At 40.7% G+C, this 11,999-nt stretch overlaps 1 protein-coding gene across 7 annotated transcripts in view; it reads left to right on the plus strand.

Annotated features, from left to right (window-relative positions):
• The window catches only part of Msi2 (musashi RNA binding protein 2), a 367,496-nt gene extending 360,825 nt beyond the window's left edge, over window positions 1–6,671 (plus strand). For all 7 annotated transcript variants that reach the window (XM_078042286.1, XM_078042288.1, XM_078042291.1 and 4 more), the window contains one exon: window positions 1,502–6,671. Coding sequence is in view for 3 of the 7 variants with exons in the window: in XM_078042288.1 (XP_077898414.1) it covers window positions 1,502–1,543 (42 nt within the window). In the remaining 4 variants the exon portion in view is untranslated. The remainder of the gene's footprint in view (window positions 1–1,501) is intronic.
• Window positions 6,672–11,999: the final 5,328 nt, after the last annotated feature.

Consider the following 11,999-nt stretch of genomic DNA (forward strand, 5'->3'; position numbering starts at 1 on the left):
GGTAGGTTGGAACACCAGCCGATCTCCTTGAAGTGGGAGGGTGACAGCTGAGGCCTGAGAATGGGTTCCACTCAAGAAATCCCACTGGCGCACAAGAGCCTTTGGCTCTTGGAGTGGGATAGAAAAGGCCCAAGAGTTGGGTCTCTGGTGCCCTGAGTCAGCCAGGACTGGGTCTGGTGGGACCAGCTGGGGACCAGGTTGAGTTGAGCTCCACAGATCTCTGGATTCCTCTCATGTTGCTGCTAAGGAATCACCTCAACTAACGCAGCTGCCTCTCTTAACCCAATAAGCCATGTGTGTGAATTCTCCCCAGCCCTCACCTCCACTCCCCTTCAAGCACTGACCCAGCCATTGCTGGCCAGAGCCAGAGGCCACTAACAGTGTGAAGGAGAGCTTCTCGCTACTAATTAAGCTGGGTTTGGGGGCCCAGAAAGGTTTCTCTGTAGATCAGGGAGGACCGATAGGTCCAAAGACTGGGGATTGAAGAGAGCTCCAGCCCCCATCCCCATGGAGTCAGATGAAGAGGGAATTAAACAATCACTGGGCACCACAGCGATGCTGGTGCTCCTCCTTCCCTTCCTCTCCCGGAAGAGGAGTGTGGACCTCCTCCCCCCAGCGCCCTCCCAGGGGTGGGGGTAGGCAGAAGTCAGCTCATCTCCCTCGCCCGACTCTAGGACTCAATTTCCCAAGAAGGCTGGCGTAGCCAAGAGAATGGAGGCAGCAACCTACCCCTTCCAGAAGGAACTAAGTGAGCCAGTCGAGTCACGGGATCACACCGTGGCTGTTGGGGACTAGCCAGACATACACTTTGTCCCCAGCAGAGGTGCCCTTCTGACATTTGGTGCCATCCATAAAAAAGGGGCCCAGACCCACAGCCAATTCAGGGCGACCCAGTCAGCAGGTCTTTGAGTCCTGTACTTAGTTTTGATCTTCCCGAGTGGGTTGTTGTGTACTTTGTTTTTCTAAGTATCCCAACCTTCAATCCTTTGGTATAGAGTATGAATTTTTTTAGTATACATTTGCACTTTCGGTTATCCATGGGTATCTACTAAAGGCAAAAGTTTTTCTTTACCACTTAGTTTTGAAAGCCAGTTTAAAAAGAAAAAGTATCTGGTCAATGTGCAGCTGGACCAGCTGGCTGGAAGTCCAAGCCTGGGGATAGGAGGCGGGGACCTCCTGTCGTTAGCTGGCGAGACCCTTACCGCCATTACCACAAGCAGCCTCCAGTCCTGTAGCCCATCAGGGAAGGAGTCTCAGAGCTGCCCCCGCCTGGGCATCAGGCGTGGCTTAGACTTCAGATTTCCCAGGCTGTGATCTCAGAAAGGTGTTAGCCCCACCCTGGTCACACGTGCCCAGTCTCCCAGCCTAGGCCTTTGGAAACTCATCGTAGTTGGACAGTTGGCAGTTAGTCACACCCTTGCCTGACCCTTTTTCTCTCTCCTTCCACCCCCGGCTGCTCTCTGTTCTCTTCGGGATCCTTCTGACCTTCCCGGCCCTGCAGAGCATACCTGGATGTCCAGGCAAGACTGGGCGAAGTTTCTGAGTGGCCCTTTGTTTAGGTGATGTCCTCAGACCTGGACCCCCACAGCCTCACTCCTCATCCCAACCAGAGATGGCTCACTTCGGATCGAGGGTTGACTACATCTCATCTCACGAATCTGCTGTAATATACGACGACAGCTTTTAAATGTGTATATAATCCATGATTTTTTGGTTTGGTTTTGTTTTGTTTTTCTTGATGGTTTCCCTTCCCCTTCTCTCTTCCCCGCCTCCTTTTAAATCTCTTTGAATCACAATTTGGTAGTGATTTTGACTTAGTCCAGTAGTCACCTAGCTTTAATATCTAGTCAAAAGCTAACCATAGTATAATTGTTATATTAAGGAGTTATATTTTTTTTTCTTTAAACAATTTTTTTTTTTTTTTTTGCTCGTTTTGATTCTGTTCTCACTTTTAAAGGATGCTGAGATGGTGATGTTGCTCTCCATATTTTGGTACCAATTCTGAGACTATGAATTTTTCAGGTGGAACTTTAGCACACCACGATGCTGTTGTGAGGAGGGGAGCGGGAGGTGGGCGTAAACTTTCTGTTTTGCGTTGTAGACGAAGTGAGATGTAGTAGGCTAATTAACAGACTCTCTAGCGGTTCTTTTTTTGTGATGTCTCTTTGTTAACCTAAGTATCTATTTTCGGCAATAAGGTAAGGACGACCATGTTTTGGGTGTCCTCCTTTTCTATAAGTGCTTTTTTTCTGTTGAAAGAGGTCATATTATAAGGTTTTTTGAAATTGTGAATTCTAAAAAAAAAAAAGAAAAAAAAAGAAATGTTGTAAATACAATTCCATTAACTACATAGAAACTATTAAGAAAGAGAGAATCAAAAAAGAAATATTTTTGTGAGGGAGTCGGTCCCAGGCAGTTTGATGCTCGGGAAGGAGGAGGGGATGGATGGAAGGTTGACCGAGTCCGGTACTGAGACTGAGGAACACCCAGCTGCCAGGACGACCCCGGACAAGTGAGGGCGCTGTCGAGCTCTGTCGTCAGTGCGATAGACCTATGAACTGTACTAGTATCCTACCAGCCTATCAACCTCTCTGTCTGTGCACAGCTTCAGATGTTACCGTCTAGCTAGATTTTTATTTAAAATATGAAAAACTGCTTTTCCCAAGACGTTTTTTAAAGACAAAGCTACAATTTTAATATTTAACATATTTAAAGTTTCAAAGCACACCTGTTTGGCTTGGGGGCGGGTCAGGGAGGGGACATTCTTTTTCAGTCTTAATTTTTAAATATTTGATCATTTTCTATCGTCCAATCATTTCAGCACCTCCAAACGTTCCTAGGACCCTCTGCCTCTCTCCTCCCCCTCCCCTGCCGACCCCAGCCCCAGATCTGGGGGCCCCTGGGCCCAGAGTGGATACACCTGCATGAATACAACCTTTTCTCCATTCACTTTCTATTTACAAATTAGGAAAGCAACCTTTTGGTTTATATATATTTTTTTTTAATACCTCAGTGCTGCAAGTATCACCAGAGAGGCTATGGAAGAATTCTTTTTTTTTTTAATTTATTGTAGATGTAAACAGAATTTTAAAAATAAAAAGTATAAACATCACTGCACTGTGACTGGTGGGAAAAACTGACAGTTTCCTGTTTGCACATGTTTAACATTTGGCTGTTATAATATATGGTCCTCGGTTGGGGAAAGACACTTATGATGAAGGATATTTTTTAATTTAACTTTTTTTTAAATATTGGTAATAGGTCAGCAACAGCAACTTATAGAAGTACAACTCAATAGATGGCATTAAAACATATTGTAGTGTGGATATATATTTTTTTCTTTTTAAAAGATGTGATATTGACGTTTTATTAATATTTTTTAAATTGTTACGTTTATAAATTTGGTACTTAAGGCACAGCCAGTATGAGACACTGAATGCGACATTTATTATAAAGAGCTGCTGCACTCCTATTTTTATAAATTTTACTAACAAAGTAGACTAATGTAGACATTCACAGACATGGTAGGGCAAAAGCATCTTTAAACTAAAGACTTCAAAATACTAACTCAGAAAGAAAGAAAAAAAAAAGCCTTTTTCAATCCTTATTAAACAGCTACAGCATTTTTTTTAAAAGAGAGAATCATGTTCTTTGTTTTTCCAGTAAAATATTAGGTTGTTTGGAGAGATTTGCGGGGGGGGAGGGGGGATTTTTTTTTCCTTTCTATTTTTTTTAAATGTATTAATTTCCAAACAACCAGGTTAAATAAAATGCTGGATGCTTTTAAAATATCAGAACTTCCTCAAATCATAAAATAACAAAATAGAAGTTTTATTTTAAGAAAAAAGAGACAATAAATTCCCAGATTCAGTGTCTAGCAAGGGGATTTAGTTACTTTTGTCCATGTTGGTGACGTACTGTATCCCCTTCCTTTTCTCTGCATCCCCATCACCTCGTAGAAGATTCTTGGTTGATCATTGTCTGTTAATAATGTATAAAATGGCTATCTTGTAAGCGTGCTGTCCTGGTACTAGTGTAGTGACTTTTTTTCTCCTCTTTCTTCTAGTACATATTGATAGGTATAATGTAATTAAGGTTTTAAAAAAAAAAACTAGACATAGTTATTCAGATTTAGGACCAGTAAGGATAGAACTTTCTCTTATTTATGAAAAGAAAAAAAAATGCTGATAATTTTGGGGCAGTTTTTTCCTTTTAATTTTTTTTTTCAATTTCAAGTTTAATTTTTATTTTTCCTGATCTGATGTGGTTTCAACTAACCCAAGGTCTCACAATGTTCAAATGCCGACCAACTCTACGGCATTTTGTGGATCCCCCACCCCCCCTCACTGTGAAGGGGTGTGCCATACTACCTTAAATGCTAATGCTAGATATGCAAAACTGGATTTTTTTAATTTATTTTTTAAAAGAGGGAGGCATGGTATATTAAAATGATTTTACTAAGAGAAAAAAAAATATTTTTTTAAGAATGCTCAGAAGAAATTGATAATCTGTGTGAATATGTTTTAGATGTTTATATACCTTTTGAAGAGACCCAGTAGCCCATAGCACAAATCTCGTGGAAATCTGATATGTTTTAATGTGGCTACCTAGGTTAAGGTTCACGTTAGTCCCCCCCCCACCTCATCTAGAAGTCCATTTCAAATGATTTTTGTAAATTCTTTTAGCACTGATGTTCCGCCTCGTCTTTGTTTCAGTTAAGCTCAATGGTGAACCTGGGACCCACCTTTCACCTTCCCTGAGGGAGAAACCCTCTTGGCTGATGGCTCTTGGTGTAGCCACCGGGAACCCCGGCTTTCAGATCCATCTGCTGGAAGCCCCGACCTCCTCTTCTCCTGAGCAGAGGAGAGTGAGTGGCCATGGGGTAGATGGAGTTGGCAAGCCGGGGTCTCCTCTCCAGGAGCCTCTGCAGAGGTTGTTGGTGGCCTTCCTCATCCCGCTCTGGACCACCAGACGGCCTCGTGCTCTATCCCAGTCGCTCATTGGCTTGATTCAAACGAAGCCCCGACAGGCCTTGCGTTTTTATCCTTCATAACCATCATCTTAATTTGAACTTGTAGCTTGGGCTTTAAGGTAGCATGGCTCAATTGCTGTGGATTTAATGTCTCACTGCACAGCAGTTCACAGCCAGTGAATGTTACACACATCTTGCTAGACTAGTATAAAAATCATTGGGTAATTGTTGGTTCTAATGACCTGAAAGGTGTTCAGTTTTTGTTTTCCTTTTTTTTTTTTTTTTCAATCTTCGAGTTTTCTTATTTTTGGTTATTTAGTTTTGTTTTATTTGGGATTTTTTTTTTCTTTTTTGGGGGAAAATTTTTATTTTTGGTTCCAACTAGAGAAACAAAACCTATTTTGATCTTTAGTGCAAACGAGGGCTAGGGACTTAGCCTCCACCACCACCACCACCACACTGCTTCATTCTGCCATTCACTCACTGCAGCATATTCAAGAATAAAGCAATATAGTTTACTACATTTTTTTATTGAAGGTCAGCCATGCTTTCTGTATTATATTGCATATGAAATTGTTTACAAAAGAAACACTAACTCATACTTTATCAGTTGGAAGTGACACACAGGGACAGAGGGAGACTAGGGGGAACAGGTGGGGAGGGGAGAATTTTTTTTTTTTTTTTTTTATCTTGAATGTGCTTTACCAGCCAGGTGATCTTCCAAGGAAGACAAAAGCCAGGAGGGTAGAGGGTAGAGAAGAGGGACCGGCTGCAGGCAAGCACATTGGATAGAGACACTGGGGAGTCGCCCACCCTCACCCTAGAGCAGAAAACAAGCAGAGGTCAGCTCAGCTCAGTCCTGGGCACGGACACTACACCAGATGATGCTGGAAGTTAAGCAATACTTTAATACTGTCATGTGTTCGTTTTCTTTTTCTTTTTTTCCTTTCACCAAAAAAAAAAAAATAAGAATAATAATAATAAGTAAGTAAACTAAAATACAAAAATCATGTGAATCAAACCCACCCCTCTCGGGGAGCAACCTTAATCCAAATACCCGGCTATCTAATAATCAGAATGTATTGTCTCAGACAGGATTTCGTTTCCGGGAGGCAGGGAGCGAGAGGGGAAGGGAACGGGGACTGAGAGACAAAAGTTCCAGAGCCTCGGTGAAGGCTCCTGCTACTGTATTCTGTACATACTGTACCATCCCGTGTGGAGTCTGTGAGTGTGCTCTTGAGTAGCGTGGGCTAGCCAATCTGCCGTTCACGGTGTGTTGTAAACTCGGAATTCCATATGTAATAGGTTGCAAGTCTAAGCGTTTCATGTGGACATAAATGTATCTAAATAAAACTTTCCCTAGCACTGTGGCTGACCTCACCCTTACTTTTATACTTTAGTATGAAACCGATGAGAACTTTGGTAGTGAGTATTTTTTTTATATATATACATATATATGTATCTATATATATATCTATCTCAAGCATCTTTCAGGTCTTTGTGTGTGGCTTTCTTAAAGCCCTTGTTGTAAAAAAATTACTATGTGGATGGCAGTCTCTCACATCACAGATGTGGAAAGTATAATTTTATATTTGTATTTTCAAATAAATAAGTTTGTGAAAGGTTTCCATCCTCTACTGTGGTCCAGAAATCAATGTGTTTGTCTGACAAAAAATAAAATAAAATAAACTGTTTTGAACAGGGTTGTCTGGTGTCCTTGCACCGTGGGAGAGGACTGGGGTGGGGAGAGCCGCTGTGGGGGTTGGGGAGAGGGTATCACCGAGTCCCACCTGCCCCGCCTCGCCCTTTGGCTTGAGTGTTGATCTGGGGGCCTCCAACCAAGAAGTCCTTTCCCTGTTGAGCCATTGTAACGAGGGACTGGAGAGCATTAAGGTGGAAAAGCAGGCCAGAAAGTAGGGCAGATTAATTGTGGAGGTGCTCAGAATCCCTGGGAGTTCAGGGAATACGTGGCAAAGGTCCTATGAGACTGTAGGACCCAGAAGTGGGGAACAGCCTAGAAGGAGCTAAGTGACCCCCCTCTTACCTGCCTCTGCTAGTTTCCAACAGTGTGTGGGAGAAGGTGCCAGGGCACACTCCAGATGCCTGAATGGGACTGGAAGCCTGGCCTGTGTCCTTAAGGAATTCAGAGTTTTGCCAAATAGAAATAACTAGCATCACAAAACTGAAGGTATAGAGAGAGATCTTCTGCAGTGTTTGCAGCCTCCTGTTTACCAAGCAATTGAGAAGAAGCATAAGAACCGAGACAGCTCATTGGGGACAAAGACCTGGTGGTAACCAGCGGGATTCCTCCGATTTGTGGCCCCAGACACAGACAGCCAAGGCACCGGGTTTGTATGGAATAAAGCATGCAGTTTAGAGTATTCCTATTGCTATTCCCTCAAGGCCTCAGGAAAAGCCCTGGTCCCCAGGACATGGCCTTCTTGGGTCCCTCCTCTGATTTCCTGCTTTAACAACCATCTTATGAGCATCCCCACTATACCAAGGACCTAGGGAGAGGCTGGAGAGAGTAGCACTGGGTGCCACGCCAGCTCCTGTGTGTCTATAGACAGGGCCACAACGCTCCAGTGTCTCATTACCTTGAAGGATCATCTCTGCTGTCCTCCAGAGACAGAAGAACTGTGGGGACTGATGTGAGAAATGCCTTCCAGGAATTCTGAGCCGAGTGGGCCAGAGACCTGAAAAGGGCCATCTTGGCCGTCCTCATTCTGATGGCTCAGCTCAAAGGAAGGTGAGGCCCAAGCACAGCCCAGGAGCCTAGAGAGAGGGGACACAGGGAACAGGCACACCAGCTGTGAGCCAGATGGGTCACAATCTAGTTAGTCCTGCACCTGCTGGGAGCCTGTCTACAAAGAAGATAGGTCGTATTTTAGTCAACCTTTTCACTGCTGTGACTAAAAGACTTGACAAGGACAATTTTAGAGGAGGGAAAGTTTATTTGGGGGCTCATGGTTTCAGAGGTCTCTGTCCATAGACAGCCGGCTCCATTCCCCAGGGCTCAATGTGAGACTGAACATCAGAAGGGTACAGTGTACATCAGAAGGGTACATCAGAAGCAGCTCACATGATGATCTGGAAGCAGAGAGGGACTCCATTCACCCGACACAAAATATGTACCCCAAAGACACACCCCCAGTGACCCACCTCCTCCGGCCACATGCTATCTATCCCCTTCAGTTCCCACTCAGTTAATCCAATTAGGGATTAATTCACTGATTGGATTAAGGTCCTCATAACCCAGTCGTCTCTCCTGAACCTTCTTGTGTCATCTCACACATCAGCTTTTGGAGGCCACCTTATGTCCAAACAATAACAGGTAATTTGTCCATGGTCAGAATGAAATCTCATCTCTAGGACATCCTGCTGCCCCTGGGTTCAAGGCTGGTGACCAGTGTCAGCATCAGGACTGGGTGCGCCTGGGAGGTGGGGTGAGTGGGGGCCTTGAACCTAAGTGCCCACCTAAGCCAATGAAGAGGTAGAAAAATGCCAATTAGAGGAAACACTCTAGTGTTTCATAGAGAAACATTAAAAAGAGAATAGAAAAAAATCAAAAACTGGGAAAGGAAAAGAAACCACAATAGGCAATTTAATATACAAAATAGGATGGAAAGAATGAAATTAAGTGAATCCAGCACTGTCTCAATACTAATGGATTGAATTTGCTACTGTTATAAAACAGTAACAGTTTGGTGGCAGGAGGAGTTGGTGGGGAAGAGCCCAGTTCCATGCCGGGTACAGAAACACATATAAGTGATAAAGGAGGCTGAAAATAAAGGGGTGACAAAGAAAATAGGCAAATGCAAACCAAAATAAAAGACAGGAATTGAAGTGTCAGTATCAGATGTGATGGAACTTAACTTTTATTTTTAAATTGACTTTTTTTGGTGCCAGGGATTGAACCCAAGGGCACTTAACCACTAAGCCACATCCCCAGCCCTTTGTATTTTATTTTATTTTATTTATTTTGAGGCAGAGTCTCACTATGTTGATTAGGGCCTCGATAAATTGCTGAGGCTGACTTTGAATTTGTGAACCTCCTGCCTCAGCCTCCAAGCCACTGGATTACAGGCGTACACCACCAGACCCGGATAGAACTTAACTTTTAGTAAGCACCCTAGACACAATCCTTAAAAACAAAGAGAGCAGTGATAAAACTTTGAATAGAGAATATCTATTTTTACATATATCCATAGAACATACACAAAGATTTACTCAAGTAAATTTTGCAGGAAAAAAAACCCCACAGATTTAAATAGGTAACAATTTACAGCCCAACTTCCACTATCACTATCATGTGGCTATACATATGTAACTGCATGGAAATTAAGAAACAATTTTATGTATTCTTGGGTCAAAGAGGAAAGTTAAAGAAAATTACAAACTATCTAGAAAGCAACAATAAGCACACAGTGTATGGAAACCTATAACATGCAGCCAAAGCTGTACTCAGGAAAATGTATAGTTTTAAATGCCTTGGATGAGAAACTTTTTTTTTTTTTTTAGTAAAGAAACATGATTCATATTAATAAGGTAGCAGATAGTAACTTTAAAAAGCCAGAAAGGAGAAATGGATAGAGGCCAAAAGTGAAATAGCAAATAAACATAAAACCTGGATATTTACAAAGATTAATAAATCCTCTTAAATAGAGGGAGAGAGCAAAAATGTACAATATTAGAGACAAGAAAGGAAACATAAGTCATTGATAACAGAGGAAAGAATTCATAATGGCAACAAATCTAAAAAGCGCAGAGGAATCAGAAAATATCCTGCCAAACATAAATCACCAAAACCAGTAAGATAAGTAGAAAACTGGGATATTACCTCAAAGGATACTGAAGGAGTAATTAAAGGATCTAAAACAGACTGTAGCCAAACGAGTTTATTTTACTGATAACTACAATGCCATTTAAACAAACTCATTTATAAACCAAATGATAGAAAGGTATAGCAAGCACTCCTGTTTCATGAAGCACATGTTCTGATGTCAAAACTCAATACAGGGGCTGGGGTTGGAGCTCAATGGTAGAGTGCTTGCTTCACGTGTGGGTTCGATCCTCAGCCCCACAGAAAAATAAAATAAAATGTGTCCATCTACAACTCAAAAAAATATTTTTAAACATTTTATTTTATTCATGTATTTAGTTATTTTTTCTGTAAACTCAATACAGTACTAAAAAAAAGGTACACCTACACACTTAGGAGCTCACATGCAAAAATTCCAAATATGATTTTAGTAAGTAGACTACTGCAATGTATCAAAGGTATAATATAATAAGATGAAGCAGTCCTTTCAAGAATGTAAGCATATTTCAATATCAAGAAATCTCTGATCACAATCCATTATATAAGGAAGGATTTATGCAGTCCATTATCTAAAGGAGAAAAAAGTAGCCATGACATAAATGTTAACAAAGCATTTGAAAAATATGGCAGCTATTTCTAATTAAAACACCACCAAAAGTTGAAACAAAAAACAATTATATACAACATAATAAGGACTATTTTCTAAACCCAACATTAATTATTATCATAAATAGTAAAACAAACTACTTTAATTAAAATGAATTTGTAGGTTGCTGCTGTCACTGGTAATATTTAATATTGTCTTGGAGTTTCTAAAGGCGATAGAAAAAAATACATAAACATTCAAAGGAAAAGACAAAAATGTGATTATATTCCTAGAAACTTCAAGATACACCAGTAAAACAAAACAAGCACATGAAAATTGCCACTGAAATTGATGTTAAACTTGGGAAGATGACTAAATGCATGATACATATACAAAAAAAAAAAAAAAGTAGCCCTGCTCTCTAGTAACAACCACCTAGTAATGGAAATAGAAAAAAAAAAGTTTAGGAATGAATTTTATAAGAAAAATATATGCTCTATAATAATAATTGAACTCCTCAACACTAGGGAGATGGTCGAATAATGTATGGTACATGCATACCACAGAAAATTAGGCAGCCATGAACACAAAAGAGACCTAGATTATAATGGATGACTTGAAGGAATTCCTGAGGTACTATTGAATAAGGCAAACTAGCTACAAAAATGCATATATTAAATGCTTTTTGTTGTTGTTGTTGTTCAGACTAAGCCAACCAAACTACGTATGAGCCAGGCATGGTGGTGTACACTTATTTTTTTTATTTAAATAAACTTTATTTATCTTGTTTTATTATTAATTCATAGTACATGGAACAGTAGGCATTAAAGGACTTCACTAAATACTACCCAATGTATAGGTAAATTTGCCAGAATGTATTTACTTTTCTATTTGTAGACTCCAAACTACAAATATTAGGTATTATGAATAAAATGTTACTAAATGCTACTTTTGTGACCTATGTCTTCACTTCTCTTGGGTAAAACGTGGAATTTTGGGGACTCACATTTGGTGTCTATGTTTAATTTCAGAAACAAAAATGGAAAATGCAAGTTTATTTTTCAAAATGTTGGGTCCATTTGATATACTCAGAAATACCAAAGAGGATTTCCAGTTGCTCTGTAATCTTGCCCACATGAGGGGCTATTAGCCTTTTGTAGGTAGTGCACACTTATAATCCCAGCTACTTGGGAGGCTGAGGCAGGAAGATTGGAAGTTTGCAGCCAGCCTGGCCAACTTAACAAGACCCTTTTTCAAAATAAAAAATAAGAGAAAGGCAGAGATGTAACTTAGTCGTAGAGTACACCCAGGTTCCATCCCCAGTACTGGAAAAAAAAAACTACATATGTACACGTGTGGAAATACACATATATGTATGTACCTTACATACATGATTACATGAGCACAAAGAAAGGGGTATGATCTATGTTGTTGACATGGTTACCTGGTATGGGAGCAGGATGAGAAGGAAGACTGAAGTCGAAAAATGAGCTAGGGTGAAGAGAATGCAAACCAGGAAACAATGCTTAAGAGTTGCAACATTAATTTATCAAAAATTAGCATGATATGTTAAATTTTTAAATTGAAGAACAAAAAATTAAATATTTTCAAAAGAAAGC

The sequence above is a fragment of the Ictidomys tridecemlineatus genome, chromosome 3, assembly GCF_052094955.1.
Source record: "Ictidomys tridecemlineatus isolate mIctTri1 chromosome 3, mIctTri1.hap1, whole genome shotgun sequence".
Taxonomy (NCBI): Eukaryota; Metazoa; Chordata; class Mammalia; order Rodentia; family Sciuridae; genus Ictidomys; species Ictidomys tridecemlineatus.